This window comes from Elephantulus edwardii, unplaced genomic scaffold (genome assembly GCF_000299155.1).
Source record: "Elephantulus edwardii isolate Elephantulus edwardi_28Jun2011 unplaced genomic scaffold, EleEdw1.0 scaffold00230, whole genome shotgun sequence".
Classification (NCBI taxonomy): domain Eukaryota; kingdom Metazoa; phylum Chordata; class Mammalia; order Macroscelidea; family Macroscelididae; genus Elephantulus; species Elephantulus edwardii.
Window position 1 is genome coordinate 4,201,778 of NW_006399980.1, and position 18,128 is coordinate 4,219,905.

The 18,128-nt window shown below is 35.5% G+C and overlaps 1 protein-coding gene across 1 annotated transcript in view; it reads left to right on the forward strand.

Moving 5' to 3' along the window:
* The window catches only part of USO1 (USO1 vesicle transport factor), a 169,962-nt gene that overhangs the window by 68,051 nt on the left and 83,783 nt on the right, over positions 1–18,128 (forward strand). The window contains 5 exon segments of the mRNA XM_006898476.1: positions 2,460–2,560; positions 3,270–3,372; positions 3,519–3,574; positions 8,219–8,339; positions 11,569–11,747. Coding sequence (XP_006898538.1) covers positions 2,460–2,560; positions 3,270–3,372; positions 3,519–3,574; positions 8,219–8,339; positions 11,569–11,747 — 560 coding nt within the window.

Consider the following 18,128-nt stretch of genomic DNA (forward strand, 5'->3'; position numbering starts at 1 on the left):
CTTGGGAGGGTGGAGGGACAGCGCAGGAGGGGAAGACCCTCTATGAGATGGATTGATTCAGTGACTGGGGTAATTGGGATGGGTGTGTCAGAGGCAATGCGATTGGCACAGGATAGAGCAGGTATTAGGGCTGTTGTACATAGGGTCGCTATGAATCGCAAACGACTCGACGGCACATAACAACAACAGCAACAACATATATATGTATGTGTGTGTATATATATATATGAGATATTCTTTTCAGACAGTTCTTCTCATTTGTTCTAATGCAGTGTACATTATCTCTCTTTTGCGATTTCTTTCCCACCTCCCCCACTTCTGTCCTCTTTTATAACAGTAGTGTTATGCAATATTTAATTATTTTGTGACTGAGATATTTCACTTAGCATAATGTCCTCAAAGTTCCCCCATGTTGTGTAATGTTTTACTATTTCATTGTAATGCTACATAGTATTCTATTGTGTGGATGTACCATAGTTATTCTATCCATTCATTTATTGATGGGCACTTGAGTTGCTTCCTTCGCTTTTCTGTTTTGAATAATGCAGCAATAAACATAGGTGTGTATGCATCTGTTTTTAGTTGTGGCTCTGATTTCTTTAGGGTATATTCCCAGTAGTGGAATTGATGGGTCAGATGGTGGTGTTACTATTTCCAGTTTTTCGAGAAAGCGCCAGACTGCCTTCCATAGTGGTTGTACTGTTTTGCAAACCCACTAACAGTGAATAAGAATTCTAATCTCTCTACATCCTCACTAGCATTTGCTGTATGCTGCCCTGCTGAACTTTACTATTGTTGCTGTAGTGAGATATCTCACAGTTGTTTTAATAGTTTACTTCTAAGATTCTAAATAGTAAATTCTTTTCGTGTGATATAAGAAATGATTAAGCGAAATATTATTAATTAAAAGTCCTCAGTTTTTTTCAGTGGAATTTTTAAATTGCATATTTAAATGAAAATCTAAATGCTAACCCCAAAGTCATACCTTTCTGGTGATTTGAATTCACCAACAGCTCCTCAGGAGAAAGATGGCAGTCTACTTATGGGCAGTTTGTAGCCTTTTGAACATGCTGGAGGGTCATTTGTGCTGAATCAGTTATGACTTAACAGCATTTAATTTTATTTTGTTGAATTATATGAATTTCTGAAGGAAAAACTGAGGCTATTTGGGTTCATAATCAGTATTGAAAAGCATTCCTGGCTTCGGTTTCTTCATTTTCTTCTACAAATAATTAAATGGAAGCAGGTTACTATGAGTTGGAATTAATGGCAACCAGTTCCTTGTTTTTACTGTCACCTGTTGGATTCCTTGGGGTTCTGATGGCTTAGTGGTAAGGAATTTTGCTGCAAATCCTAAGGCAGGTGATTGGAATTTATCAGCAGGCTCTGAGGGAGAAAAGAGGAGCAATCTTCTCCTGTGCGAGTTACAACCTTTGACAATCTTCTGGACGGTTAAATAGCTCTGAGTTAGTTCTGATTCCATGGAGCATAACTACAACTTTGAATTCCTTTGCATTTTTTATTGTCTGCTGGTTCTACTTCCAACACTCTAGCCCCATTTAAAAATATCTAAGAATACTGAGTAGGTTTGATGTTGCCTTCCAACTCCTTTGGTTTATAGTCACTGCCTGGAGCAATGTGGAAATGGATTCTGATACTTAGCAGATGTGATTTGTTATCAGTGTCTGGTATGGGCGAAGGGTCAGTGAGTGATGTATTTGCCATTATTAAAATACTGTTGATAATATTGGCAGCTCTTAAGTGATTACTTGCAATGGCAGTTGCTTCAATTTTTAATACTTTAAATGTTTTGACAGTCATGTAAACAAGTAATTTAAAAACTTAAGCATCAGTGGATTTACAAATTCTGATTTTATTGCTCAGTAACTATATATATTAGAATTTAAAAAGATTGAAGACTCTACGGGTGATTGATCTAATTTTAATTCCTATATTTAATACGGTGGCACTAATCATCACCAAAAACTGCATATTTAGTAATAGTTTTGAAAGCATTTTAAGAGTAAGTTTATATAAATTAGATTTACCCTTTTGAGTTTTATAGCCCTGTTTGTTTTCATAAGTAGATATAACAGCATAAACATTATAATGTTGAGTTAGAATTTTTCTGTTACCCCAAAGAGTTTCTTTCAGCCCTTAACTATTACTTTGAGAAAATGTGAAAATTTGTCTTGCATTTGAAGACTATAGACATTTGAAGAATAAAAATTATTTAAATGGCATTGAAAGTTATTTTTAGGAATTAATTGCCTTCCGTTAATTGTTATATTGCTACTATTCATACTGTTAAAGTATTGGACTGTTTAAATACTGGAAAAATATTATTTCTATTTAACTCCTTCAAGAAAAAGATTCTTTAAAGCTTCAAAGTAACATTAGATCATGTTGAAGATGTTCTAAAGCACCATGTTGAAATATTTTATTTTTAAATTTTACAGAAGAAAATTCCACAAGACAAAGTGATGACTTGGGAAGCCAGTTTACAGAAATATTCATTAAGCAACCAGAAAATATCACTCTCCTGCTATCCTTATTGGAGGTAACTAGGAACTCTTGCTATTTTTGTCATCTTAATGAGCATTCTTTTAGTTCACTTTTCCTGCTGTTAAGAAGCATTATGTGCATACATTTTTAAGGTGGTGAGTTTATTATAACAGAGACAAGAAATAAATATGTATTTCTAAGGAAAAATATAATTTATTAAAATACTGTCTACTTTTTTTAAATTAAATTTTATTCGTTTTAATGAACATTTACAGAGATTTTTGGGTTTTCATTCATTCATTGTTGCACTGTTTTCTTCACCCTCATCCCCAGTTCGTTCTTCTCCCCCCCCATGTCTTTTTTTAGTTGTCCAATTGCCACAGTGCTTGTGAAAGCCAGTTCTGATTAATCTCCTTTGTCAGTGTGTCTCTTGCCATTCCCTATCACTCCTCCCAAAATACTGTCTACTTTTTAAATTTTCTTTTAGTTGGTTTTCATTCATAGACATTTAGTTTCATAATGGTAATGACCATTGTATAATGATAGTCTACTTTTTAACGTATTTCTAACTTTTACCAAATACTGTTTTTTCCAGTCATTAACATTTTCATTTCATCATCAGTTTATGTTATTTTTCCCTTTTCTTTTTATTGCCTTTTTTCCTCTCTACATTCACTCTTTGGAAGTTTATTAAACTTTCATTCTTTGTTTTTCTTGTAAGTGTGAACTACAATTATTAAATACTGTAAATGTTTACATTACAGGAGTTTGATTTCCACGTTCGTTGGCCTGGTGTAAAGCTTCTTACTTCTCTTTTAAAACATCTAGGCCCTCAGGTGCAGCAGATTATTTTAGTCAGCCCCATGGGTAAGTGATTTGCCTTCCTTATGTCATTTGATTAGCAAAGTAATTTTCTAGAGAAAGACTAAAATGATTTGTTAATAAATTATTTGTAATTTGAATTAATATGTGTATTTTTAGCATGTCAGAATTTTCACGTTTGCTTTTTCTAGGTGTTTCAAGATTGATGGATTTATTAGCAGATTCCAGGGAAGTTATACGTAATGATGTAAGTTCAGTTTGCAAAAAGAGTTCAAGAATGTGTAGTCCTTTATTTGTCTTTACAGATGAAACTTTTTTATCCTTATTAAAGTTAAATTTGGAAAGTTGTGATTAATGATCAGTCTTTTAGACTTTTAAAAGTTATGTTGGAGGCCACAGTATATCTTTCTTTTTCTTATGTAGGGAGTGTTTTAACTTAAGCAAACAATTTTTCCTTTCTCATATTTGTATTGGTTTTCATACAATCATTCATATACATTGTGTTTCATGCATGTACATTGTGTTTTATACAATCTCTTATCTACATTGTATTTCTTTCATGCATTTTGTGCACCATACAGTCATTCATACTCATTGTATTTCACACCATTAATTACTATTTATCTACCCTTCATGTCCACATTAAATCTTTCCTATTCCTTCACCTCCCCCCTTTTCCTTCTCATCTCAGCTATCCTAGTGATTTTCCTCTTTCTACTTTTTCTACTCCTTTCTTCCTTTCTCCTTTTCCTTTTGAACATATATATGTATCTTGCTCAGTTATCCTTCTGTTCTTACAGTAATGGTCTTATGCAGTGTTTGTCCTATGAGACAGTTTTTTCACTCAGTGTAATACTCCATACTCTCCCACGTTATATAGTGTTACAAAATTGTTGTTCCATAGTGCTGCATAGTATTCCATTGTGTGAATATACCGGTCAGTTCATTTGTTGATGGACATTTGGCTGTTTCCATTTTCTTGCTATTATGAATAATTCTGCTATGATCATAGGCATATCTTCATTTGTGTCTGTTTTCTTATTTCCTTGGGGTATATTCCTAGTGGTGGAATAACTGGGTCACATCAGACTGCCTTCCAGAGTGATTGTACCATTTTACAATCCCACACAGAGTGTATGAGAATTCCAGTCTTTCCACATCTTCTCTAACATTTATTGATTGATGTCTTATTAAACTTTGCTACTGAGATTGTGTCTCATTATAGTTTTGATTTACATTTCTCTGATTGCCAGTGATTTGAAAATTTTGTCATGTGTCTTTTGCCCGCTCAGTGTCTGTCTTTTGCCAGCCCAGTGTCTTCCTTTGTGAAGAGCCTTTTCATGTCTTTTATTCATTTTATTATTGGGTTTTCAGTCTTTTTCCCCCCTTATATTTTGTAATCTTTAGCTTTGAGACCATTGCTAAATGTTTTTTCCTCTTTATGTTAACTTTCTTTTCACCCTATTGGGAAAAAGTTTTGATGCACACAGGGTCTCTTTGTTGTGCATTTCTGGTTGTATTTGCAAGCCTATTTATGCCATCGGTCAGGGCTTTTAAGTTTGCCCTTATGGTTTTAGGTCCACCTTGAATTGATTTTTGTGTGTGAAATGTGGATTCTGTCTCAGTTTTCTGCAGGTAGAGATCCAGGTTAGCACCATTTGTAAAACTACTAAACACAACTATAAGAAACAATAAGAGACCTATCTAAATGGGAATATAGTCCCTGTTCTCAGATAGGAAGTCTCAACATGTAAAAATGATAATCGTCGTGAAAGGAATTTACAGATTCAATCTAATCCTAATACAGATACCAAACACATTCTTTAAAGAGATAGAAAAGGCAATTTGCAGTTTAATTTGGAAAGGAAAGAGACTTTAGATAAGCAAAACTCTTCTGAAAAATAAAAATAAAGTGGGAAAAATAGCACTTTCTTATCTCAAAACATATTATATGGCCATAGAAACCAAAACAGCATGGTATTGGTACATGTTAGACGCAGAAACTAATGAAAGGACATCAAGAGCCTAAAAGCAACACATCTATGTATGGCCAATTGGTATTTGACAAGGAAACAAAACCTATTAAATGGGTAAATGACAACCTTTTAAACAAACCATTTTACTATACAAATTTATTTCTTGTACAAGTTTAGGGTTTTTTTTCCATCCTCTTCTAAAAGGTTTTATTGACTCCAAATTGTTTTCTCCAGAATCTTTCCTTTTCCTTCAAAGAGTAGAAAAAAGTCTCCCACACTCTGAACTGTACAAATTTAAGAAAATGTAATATTTGGAACTCTCATCTTTACTTGATTGATTAAAATATGAAGGATTTTAAAAAATATTTTCTGTTTGATTGTGAAGAATGATTTGTTCTGGAATTATTTTATTATTTTTATTTATTCTGTAAAATTTGCGTGGAAGTTTGAATATTTTGTATCGATGCCACATTATTCTGTTACTTGAAAAATTTACATTATTGTTCAATTTCAGTTGGGTTAAAATTGTAATATTTTAGACAATAGTTAGAAAAATATTATAAAGTTACATGCTTTAAAATATATTAAGCTAATTCAAGTTCTGTATTTATGAGGAGAAACACAGGGTCCACAAAAACAAAGTAACATGTTCTTCATTAGTCACACAGATAGAATTTTTAAATTTTTTTGTAAGTTATTGACTCAGTTTTATAGATATTCCAGTTATATGGGAATATAAGTTATGAAGACTTTTTTTGTTCTTTACTATTTAAATATTTTTTAAAAAAATTATTTAAATGAGACCCCATCTATAAGTACTTTTGAGCATCCTGGACTAAATGTCCCTATGTATCTTGTTTTCTATTCTGTTTCCTTGACCTTTAATTTAAAAAAGTATCACATGAATCATTGAATAGAGAAATCACCTTTTTGGGGGCCTATTTTAGTACCATTTTAATTTTCAGATATTGTATAATAATAGTCATTTAAAAAATAATTATTCTTTATCTTTCTCAGTTTTTATTTCAAGAAAAATAATTATGTTCATTTTTATTAATTGATGGAATTAGAGATTAACCTACATTTTTATTACAACTTGAGTTTTGGGGTTTTTTCCATGTATTTAATGGCTGTGTTTTCTTTGGTTTAAATAAACCTATTAATTTGGATTTGTTTGTGAACACAACACTGTCAGTTACTTTATATATTACACTATACCACAGTTTCTAGTTATTTCCAGATGATCTTCAGCAGCAAGATTTTAAAGATTTTGCTTGCAGGTGATATTAATGTAAAACTACTAAATTAATGATCTAACTACTGTTAGATCATTTCCACATTCTGTTGGATCACATTTATAGGGAATGGGAATAAATATGGATCTCTTTGAGTCAGTTGGCCAGGTAAATGTTCTCCAAATTTCTTGGCATAACTTAGTGAACACATCCAGGACTGCATCTGTTTGCTCAAATATGTCAGTTGGTATTTCATCAATTCCTGGGGTCTTATTTTTTGCAGATTCCTTCAGAGTAGCTGTAACTTCCTCTTTTATTACTGTTGGATTTGGTAGAGTGATAGATGCAAACAAAATCTTGGAGAATATTATCCAGTATGCTTGCTGTAAGGGAGACCATGAACTTAGTAAATTTATTTGTCATTTATTATAGATGCACTGCAAGTACACCAAATGTTTGGAAAAAACCCAGCAAAGCAACTACCAATTTCTTCTGAGTGACAGACTACTTCCATTCTTTTATTTGGTTGTGAGAAATATAACACACATAAATGTAGAGGGAAGAAACTCCCAAAACCATCCGTGATCAAGATTTTTCTTTATCATCTAATTCCTCCCCCACCTTTGCCTCAGTATCATCTTTTCTTGGCCAGAGTGTTTAAATGCATTCAATTTAGTTTACAATTTATTCGTGCACATTTCAGTGTGCAATTTAGAAAAAGAAAATACATGTGTGAATATTCTCATACACACACACACACACACACACTCCCTTTTTAACTAATTTAACAAATTTGGTGGTTTTCTTGGTCCTCAGACTAAATAAAATAACTCCACATTCAGGTTTCCTTACTCGCTCTAAATGCTATCAAGCCAGTTCCTGCTTCTAGTCACCCTTCATTGGGTTTCCAAGGCTGTAAATCTTAATGGGCAGAGACATCTCATATGTCTTCCATCTGTTAATTCTAATAATTGGATTAGGATCAAGTCCAGCTTTTGGCTAGAATATTTCCTAGGTGATGGGGTTTATTTAATTTTGTAGTGCATCCAAAACTAAACTCATTTCCATCGGGTTAATCTCAATTCCTAGGAACAGTCAGTATATGTTGTCTCATCTTCAGTGATCTGTGAAGTCACCTCACGGGGTGATAGATTCCTGCAGTACGAAGCTCTCTATTAACTGTATATCTAATTGTTTCATCTGCTAATGAGCATTATTCAAGCATGTATTCTGTTAGGAGTTATAAAGTGATCATTTCTCTAGTTCTTTCATTCTAATATATTTTAAGTTATTATCATCTAATCTATAAAGAAGAACTTTACTTCATCAACAATTGCTACTTACCACACTAACATACAGTGCACACTGAAAGATAAAATTTTATCCCTTTAATTACTAATTTTCAAAATTAGGTGTTGGTACCACCTTACTTTTAGTGACCAACAAGTATACTTTTAATAAGATGTTAATGGATGTAAGCATGTATGTATTAATTAAGAGCAGGAAATTGTATAGTCTTAGGAACATAAGGAAAAAAACAAATCAACTTAAAAAATGATAATGTTCTAAAAGGCCTGGCCAGTTCTAAAATTCTTTGATTTTTTTTTTCTCTTTTAAAGTAACTTGAAAATGTCTTATAAAAATTGTAGTCCGCTTATCATTCTTTTTCTTCTCTACAAGGGCGTCTTACTACTTCAAGCACTAACAAGAAGTAATGGTGCAATCCAGAAAATTGTTGCTTTTGAGAATGCTTTTGAGAGACTACTAGACATTATTACGGAAGAGGGGAACAGTGATGGAGGTACAGTATGAAGAGCTAGGTTAAAGAAAATCATTTATACTTACCAGGCTTTTAACATCTAGAGAATATAAGTGGAGGGAGAAATGGGAACTCATGTTTTATATTCTTTCCTTCATTTACTTATTATGATGCATTGAAGTGTGCATTGTTTGTTTTTTTACTTATCCTGCTTGACCTTGTTGGGTGGCTAGAGTCTAGGTTGACATCTTCTCTTATTTCTGGCAAAGCTTAGCTAATCTCCTTAAATATAGTTTCTGTCACATTTCCTTCCTTTCTGAAATTCTGAACTCAGATCTAGTCATCTGATTTGACTCTGTTGTTTTGCTTTTTGTCTTTCTGAGTGCATTGTGGGCTTTTGCTTCTTACCTGTTTTCTGTTTCACGAATCTCCTCACCTATTCTTGATCTACTCTTAAACTTTATCAAATAAGTTCTTAATTTTCCTTTTTAAAAAGTTCTTTGTAGGCAGTTTATAATTTCTTATTCTTTGCATATATTTCCAGTTTACCTTTTATGTCTTTGAATATAGTTCACTTAAAATCTCATAGTCTTGTCTATTATTTCTAGTATTTTAAGTCTTTTGTTCTTTTGGTCCTTGTAGATTTGCAGTGTTCTCTGCTCCTGACTGTTGTTAGGATTAATAGCATTATTTATAGTAAATAGGCGAAAGTGATGATAATTCCTTTCTGAGAAATACGTGTTTATTTCTGCTATACCTTCAGAGTGCAATTTGATTTGGGCCCCCTTACTCCACTTGTTTGTCAGGAAGTGTGAGGATGGCACAGGATAGAACAGGGTTCAGATCTTTTGTTCACAGGGTCACTGTGAGTCATATTTTACTTGATGGCACCCAATAACAACACTCCAGTTGAAGGGTAGAGATTTCCCTAACCACTGGGCAGTGCGCACTCAGGGTGCAAGAGTTAGTTATTTTTGGTGATTATTGCTGTAAAGATAAAGTCCTCTGAGGTTCTAGCGTATTGTATAGATTGTTCTTTATTAGATTCCCTGCCTTTTTATAAGACTTTAATTTTGATTTATTTTTCCTTCCCTCATCAGACTGTCAGCATGAATGTTTTAGATTTTTCCAGTATTGAGAATTGAACTCCTGGCCACCAGTTAGGTTTATCTTGTTTACCTCTCTAGATATCTATGTTCTCTTCAGTTTTAGTCTACTAAACTGCCAGCTCTTAATTACTTTATGTTGTTTTGTTGAGTTTTTTTAAAAATTCATTGCTTTAGTTTTTTTTAAGGAGAATGTTGTGCTAAAATCCTAGCACTGGGGTGGTTGTTGTTAAGTGCTGTCAAGTTGCAGGCGACTCATAGTGACCCTATGAACGAAAGTTCTGGACACTTCCTATATAACTTTTGTCCAGGTTCATAGTTTCCAGAGGCAAGCTATTATGGAAGTGGGTGCCACTCCTGCTTCCAAGCTTGTTTTAATTGGGAAGCTCCACCAAACACTGTCCACCATGGGTAACCATTCTCACATTTGACTCATCAGTGTCACAGTGTTCGGCTTCACAGCAGGCACTGTGGTAAAAGGAGAAAATAACTTATGTTTGTATATCCTGAATTTAGTTTATTTGTACTTTTGGATCTGTAACTATAGTCAGTTATATATTCATCACTTCTCAGCTCATTTTTTGACATTTCTTCTCTATGACAATAGTAAAGAAAAAATCTACTGAGTATATATACCTGGCAGTAATGAATATTCCAGTGTGAGTCAAGAGTATGAGAGTAACACCAGCCATGATAGTTAAGGTTCTATGGTATCTTGGCTAGGCCGTGATTCCCAGTGGTTTTGCAGTTATGTAAGTATAATTTGGAAGTTTTAAAATTATGTAATCACCTTCCATTTTGTGAGCTGATGTGATCTTCCTTCATTTTCACATAATGCCTGTCTTGACATAATGACCTGTTTAATATTAAATCTAATCTTGCCAGTAATAAAGAATAGGTGTACTAATTTAGAGATAACATCTAGCTGGAGATAAAGATTTTGGAGCCTTTATACATATATACATATAGAGGAAAGAAAATGAGATCAGCAAGAAAATTTAGATGAGTTACTCAGAGTTAAGTGAAGAATGAAAAGGGAAGCAGGCTAGGCAGAACCTAATGTTGTGAGTAGTAGGGTTGTAGAGGAGCCAGAATTGGTAAAAGAGGCTGAGAACAAATAGAAGAGTTGTCGTTAAGTGCTATCATGTTGCAGGCGACTCATAGCGACCCTATAAAGGAGAGTCCTCAACGCTTGCATGTCCTTTATCCTCTATCCAGGTTCATAGGGTTTCTGGAGGCAAGCTATTACAGAAGTGGATGCCACTTCTGCTTCCAGGCTTGTTTTTAAAAACCAAGAGAAAAAGAAATTTCAAGAAAAAGACGTTGGAACCACAATGCCATGTGCTTTAGAGAGCAAAATATGATCATTTATTAAAAAATATGTAATAGTTACCTACTATTATATGTGTTCCTGAGGCTTTGTCTTTGTCTCTTTCGAGGATAAAGAAGTGAATAGGAGGTTTACAAATGCCTTTCTTCATGTGTTATATTCTAGTGGTGAACCACTCTCACTCCTCCCTCAAAACAAACCCCTGGCAACCCAGTTCTTGTCAGATTGACTCAGATTTATGGTGATTTCATGCATGTCAGAGTAGAACTATGATCCATAGGTAGGATTTTCAGTGGCTGCTGTTTTGGAAGGAGACCACCAGACCTTTCTTCTCTGGAGTGTCAGCGTGGACTTAAATCTGCAACCTTTCACTTTTTGAGAAAAGACTTTTTGTTTTCAAACAAAGACTCTGGGTTTTTTCAAATCTAGGAACTCTGAAAAAGATAGACTCTGTATAACAATGATTTTTATAAGTAACAGCATTCTGTGAGAGTGTATACTTAGAGACCAAAACCCAGTCATTGGTCAAGGTAGTTAACCTTGAAGAAATTATTCTTACACTGAAATTGAGGGAAAAAAGAGTATACTTTACAGAGAGGTGAAAGGGTAGCTGAACATAGAAATTAAGAGCTCACTAGGGAATCTGGGGAGGAAGGTAGCAAAGATGACCTTGGGCCCATGGAGTGGCAGTCACAAATCAAAATAATTTGCCTGCCCTGACGTACTGAAAAATTCCGAGCTTGGAGACTGTTCCTTTTTAAAAAAGGTTTAGGGATTGAAATTTCTACCAGGTTTGCTCAGTCTTAACACTGCCTTGTTCTGCTTTTTCCTCCAGGTATAGTAGTGGAAGATTGTTTAATTTTGCTTCAGAACTTGTTGAAAAACAACAATTCAAATCAAAATTTTTTTAAAGAAGGCTCATATATTCAACGTATGAAACCTTGGTTTGAAGTTGGTGATGAAAATTCTGGCTGGTCTGCCCAGAAAGTGACTAACTTGCATCTGATGCTACAGGTATGCTGTCCTTTCAAAGAAAATGACTCATATTTGATAAATCCAAAATATTCAGTTGATTTCATATAAGTTTAAACACTGTTAACATACAAGTTTGTATTTATGTGACTGCTCCATCCCATATACTCATACACCCTTTTAATACTCATCCTCCGTTATTCTTAAATCTAGCAATTGTGTTTCATATTTTATTCTCCTTTTTTGCCCTGTTAGATTATTATAAAACATATCCTATTTTCCTAATTGTACGTCAGAGAGTAATAGATTAATTGTTGATTTGAATTTTAAAGTCTGCTTTGAATTAGAGATCTAATAACATATATTTTGGTACTTAAAATATTAAACTTAACAAGTAAGTTCATTACATACGCATTTCTTGAGAGCCAGACACTGAGTTCTGGGAGGTGAATTATAATATCCTTTTCCTCAAAGATCAGAAAACTGAGCTTTAAGGAAAATACAAAAGTTGAGAAAACAATGTATCTTTACTTTCATTAAAGCTTTCTGGTAAAAGCAAAGGAATAGAAGTAGTAAAATAGAGTCCTCAACCTTTGCTGTCAGATAAAATTCTGGAATTCTTTGAATTGTTTCATTTATTCTTTTATTAAATTTTTTTTCTCCAACCATTTGAATTTGTGTCATCTTCCCAATGTTGGTTTTTTTCATCCTTTTAGTGATTCTTCTAGATCTTTGAATGCCTTTAGCATTGGATCTCTGAATTTTTAGACCACAAAACTGGATAACTGACCTCTAATTGATTATAGTCTAAATATGTTATAGACCCTAGAAGTTGTGTATGTAGTTTGATCAGTAATTAGGATGACTGTGTGTTAAAATTTTCCAGCACAGTGTTCATTTTATGATTACTAATACTCACCAACTACTTATGTTAATTCATTTGTATTAATTCCAACTTGTGGAGAATCTCTGTTGGGCTTCGGAAGCTATAAAATATTTATGGGAGATGATTGCTTCATCTTTCTCTTTGTTGTTGTTATGTTCCATCGAGTCGCCTGAAACTCATAGCGACCCTATGTACAACAGCCCTAAATCCTGCTCTATCCTATGCCAATCTCACTATCTCTGACACACCTATCCCCATTACCCCAGTCACTGAATCAATCCATCTCATAGAGGGTCTTCCTCTCCTGCACTGTCCCTCCACCCTCCCAAGTGTGACATCCCTCTCCAAGGACTGGTCCCTCCTTGTAACATGTCCAAGGTATGTCAGACAAAGCTTCAGAATCCTTACCTCTCCAGGACAAACATGTTCATTCTTTTAGCAGTCCAGGATATATTCAATACTCTTCTCCAACACCGTAGCTCAAAAGCGTTAATTCTCCTTCTGTCATTGTCCAGCTCTCTGACGCATAGCAAGTGATTGCAAAGACCATGGCCTGTATCAGGCACACCTTAGTCTCCAGAGTGACGTTTTTGCTCTTCAGTACTTTGGTGAGGTCTCTAACAACAGACTTTTCCCATCGCGATATGTCTTTTCATTTCCTGGCTGCTGGTGTTAAGAGTGTTGATGGGGGAGCCAAGTAAATAAATAAAGCTGTTAACAATCTCAGTCTCCTCACCATCCGTCTTGATGCTGCCTGCCAATTGTCACAGTGGTGAGAATCTTTGTTTTCTTGATACTGGGTCTTAATCCGTATTGAAGGCTGCAGTCCTTCACCTTCTGCAGCAAGCATTTCAGGTCCTCATTTCAGCAAGCAGAGTTGTGTTGTCTGCCTAATGCCGATTGTTGATGAATCTTCCTTCAATCCTGATGCCACATTTCTCCTCATATAGCCCAGCCTCCTGGATAATCTGTTTTGCACATAGATTGAAAAGATAAGGAGATAGGACACATACGTGGTGTATACCCTTCCAGTTTTGAACCATACAGTGTTTCCTTGCTCTGTTCTGATGACTGACTCCTGGTCCAAGTTACAGGTTTCTCATTAGCACAATCAAGTGTTCTGGGATTCCCATTCTTCTCAGACTTAGTCACAGTTTTTTGGGAACCACACAATCAAGTGCCTTTGCATAATCAATGAAACACAGATAGACAATTCTCTGGTACTCCCTGCTTTTAGCCAAGATCCATCTAACATTAGCTGCAATATCCCTAGTTCCATGACCCCTTCTAAACTCAGCCTGCACTTCTGGCAGTTCTCTGTTGATGTGCTATTCCAGTCGTTTTTGGATATTCTTCATCAGACTCTTGCTTGCTTGTGATATTAATGATATTGTTCAATAATTTCCACACTCTGTTGGATCACCTTTCTTTGGAATGGGAGCAAATATAGATCTCTTCCAGACATTTGGCTAAGTGGTTGTCCTCTAGATTTCTTGTCACAACTTGGTGAGCACAAGCAGGGCAGCATCTGTTAGGTGAAATATGCCAACTGGTATACCATCTATTCCTGGGGCCTTATTTTTTGCCAATCCCTTCATAGCAGCTTGAACTTCTTCCTTCATTACCATAATATGAGCTCTTGCTCATATTTTGTTTCATGAAATTCTTCTGTGTCTGCCAATTCCTTTTGATACAATAACTCTATATCTCTTCCCATCTTCTTTTAATGATTCCTGGATCATTTAATATTCTGCCCAAAGCATCCTAAGTATTGCATCTTGAGGTTTGAATTTGTTCTTCAGCTCCTTTAGCTTAAGACATGCTGAGCGAGTTTCGGCCCTTTTGATTTTCTGACTCCAGCTCCTTGCACATTTCATTGTAATACTTTACTTTTTCTTCCCATGCTGCCTTTTGAAATCTTCTTTTCAACTCCTTAATATCTTGATTTCTTATCTTTCTTTTGAGGATCAAATAATGGATTCTAACTGTTAATCTTTCTGGTAGCCAACCAATACATATCACTCTAGGATACCAGGACTCCTTAATTACTAATAATGTCTCCATTCATTTAAAATATGTGAAAGTTTGGATGATAAATTTTACAGTTAACCTATTTAGGATATACCTGCAAACTATTACAGAAGGTCAAAGACCTTCTTTGTATTTTTACTTAGTTTGTCTTTCACATACTCGAATTATATATCTAAATAACTTACTAGTTTTATTACATTTTAGACTGGATCTGATGAAGAGCACAAACATATATTTCCTTTTGTTGTTATTGTAGTTATTAGGTCCCATTGAGTTGTGTACGACTCGAACAGCGAGTCTGAACCCTGTCCTATCCTGTGCCATCTTCATACTTCCTGACACAGTAGAGCCTATTGCGGTAGTTACCGTGGCAGTCCACCTGATTGAGAGTCTTCCTCTCCTTTGCCGACTCTCCACCCTCTGACGCATCATGTCTCTTATGAGGATTAGCCCCTTCTAGCAATATGCGCAAAGTATATGAGGCGAGGAACCTCATCATCCTTGCCTTCAGAGTGCACTTCAGCTGCACCCTCTCCAAGACATATTTGGATTTTTTTTTGTTTGTTTGTTTGGTTTGGCTTTTTGTTGTTGTGTACTGTTGAATCGGATAGGAGGAGATTGTCCTTCTCTAGCAGAGATCTAGTAAATTAGAACCACATGTCTTTGGAATTGCAGCACAACTTCTTGCCACTAGGCCAGCAGAGCTCCCTGGGGTGTTGTGGTTATTTGGTTTGGGTTTATTATTATTATTATTATTATTATTACATTTTATTCATTTTAATGAACATTTACAGAGATTTTGGGTTTTCATTCATCCATTGTTGCCCTATTTTCTCTATCCTCCTCCCCAGTTTGTTCTTCTTTTTTATTCCTCCCCCCTTGAAAGTCTGTTTTAATTTGGTTTGGGTTTTTTTTTTGGCAGTCCATGGGATGTTCAGTGCTCTTCTCCACTACCATAGGTCGAAGGCATCAATTCTTCTTCTGTCATTTATTTCTTCATCCATCTCTCAGATGCATAAACAAGTGTTCAGAAAGACCATTGCCTGAATCAGAACCACTTTAGTCCTCAAACTAATGTTGTTGTTGTTGTTGTTGTTATGTGCCGTTGAGTTGCCTGAAACTCCTATTAACCCTATGTACGACAGCCCTAAACCCTACCCTATCCTGAGCCAGTCTCACTGACTATGACACACCTAATCCCATTGCCCCAGTTATTGTGTCAATCCATCTCTCATCCAAGTTTCTTCCTCTCTTGCACTGTCCCTCCACTCTTTCCTTCTCCTAGGATTGGTCCCTCTTGACCACATGCCCAAAGTATGTGAGACAGAACTTAAAAAATCTTAATCTCTAAGGAGAAACTTTTATTCTCCCTAAGACAGATCTATTTGTTCTCCTGGTCATCTACTGTATGTTCGATGCTCTTCTCCAGCACCACAACTCAAAGGCATCAATTCTTCTGTCATCCTTAGTCATTGTCCAGCTCTCTGATGTTTATCATGTAATTGCAGAGACCATGGCCTAGATTAGGTGCACCTTGGTCTCTAGATTTATATCATTATTCCATAATAAGTTGGAGAGTTCCCTAACAGCAGGCTTTTCTGGTGCAGTGTATCTCCTTATTTCCTGACTGCTGATACTAAGGATGTTAATTTTGGATCCAAGTAAGGTGAAGTTGACAATTTCAGTCTCTTCTCCATCCATCATTATGTTACCTGTTGGTCAAGTGGTAAGAATCTTGTTTTCTTGACATTAATATGCAAGTCATAAATGAAGGCTGCATTCCTTGATCTTCTGCAACAAATACTTTTAAGTCTCCCTCACTTTTAGCAAGCAAGGTTGTGCATCTGCATAATGCAGGTTATTGGTGAGTCTCTCTCCAATCCAGATGCCACATTACCCTTCATAGAGTCCAGCTTCTTGGATAATATGCTCAGCATACAGGTATGGAGAAAGAATACAACCCTGATGCACTCCATTTTTAATTTTAAACCATGCAGTTTTTCCCTGCTCTGTTCACACAACCTCCTGGTCCAGGTATAGGTTTTGCGTGAGCATAATGAAGTCCTCTGGGATTCCCATTCTTCTCAGTGTCAGCCATAACTTGTTATATTCCACACAGTCAGATGCCTTTGCATAGTCAGTAAGGCACAATAGACATTCTTTGGGTATTTTCTACTTCAGCCAGGATCCCTCTGACATCAGCAATGATATCCCTGGTGCTATGGCCTCTTCCAGATTCTCCTTGAACTTTTGGCAATTCCCTATCTATGTACTTTACTAGCCATTTTTAAGTGACCTTCTGCAGTATTTTGCTTGCATGTGATAATAATTTTATAGTTTTATTATTATAGATATAGATATTATTATAGATATTCTTTTATGGTTTCCACATTCTGTTGGATCACTTCTCTTGCAACTGAGAACAGATACGAACCTTGTCCAATCCATTGGCCTGACAGCTGCAAATATTCTGGCATAGACTGGTGAGCGCATCCAAAGCTACATCTGTTAATTGAAATAAGTTAATTGGTATCCCATCAATTCCTGGGGCCTTATTTTTTGCAAGTACTTTCAGTACATCTTCCACCTCATCCTTCATTACCATTGGCTCCTGCTCAGATGGTGTTTTTCTGAAATATTTCAGTGTCAATTAGTTCTTTTTGGTATAGTGATTCTGTGTATTCTCTCCATCTTCTTTTGATGCTCTCTGGGTCATTCAGTCTATTGCCCATAGCATATTTCAGTATTGCAATTTGAGGTTTAAGTTTGTTTTTCAGTTCTCAACTCGAGAAGTAGAGTTCTTCCCTTTTTAATTTCCAATTCCAGCTTTCTGCACATTCCATTATAATACTTTTGAGCTACTCTTTGAAAACTTCTGTTCCATTCTTTTTCTTCTGTGTGTTTTCCCTTTGTTTTGGCTTCTGGACACTCAAGTGCAATTTTCAGAGTCTCTTCTGACATCCCTTTGGCTTTTTCTTTCGCCTCTGTCTTTGTGAAGACCTTTTGCTCTCCTTGTGGATGAGATCCTTAATATTCTCCTACAACTCATCTGTTCTTTGGTCATTGGTGTTCAATGCCTCAAACCTATTTCTAAGATGATATTGAAATTCAGATAAAATAGATTAAATATCTTATCTTGGTTCTTAAGGACTTATTTTCATTTTCTTCAGCCTCAGTTTGAACTTGCATTTTAGAATTTAGTGGTTTGACCCACAGACCACCCCTGGCCTAATTTTAACTGCCGACATTGAGCTTCTTCAATGATTTCTTCCACAGATGTGCTTGGTCTGATTTTCATGCAGCCTATCGCATGACATCCATCTGTAAAAGTCACTTTTTTTGTCTTTTAAAATTATGTATACTGCATTGAAGCCAATGAGGGATAGAACAGTTTAAAAATAATATATTTTAGGGCATTATGATTATCATAAGAGTTTGGAATGAGGGTTGCAGAGTGGAGTATATTTGGGGTTAGGGTTGGGAGGGTGCGGGGCGGGGGGGAGGAT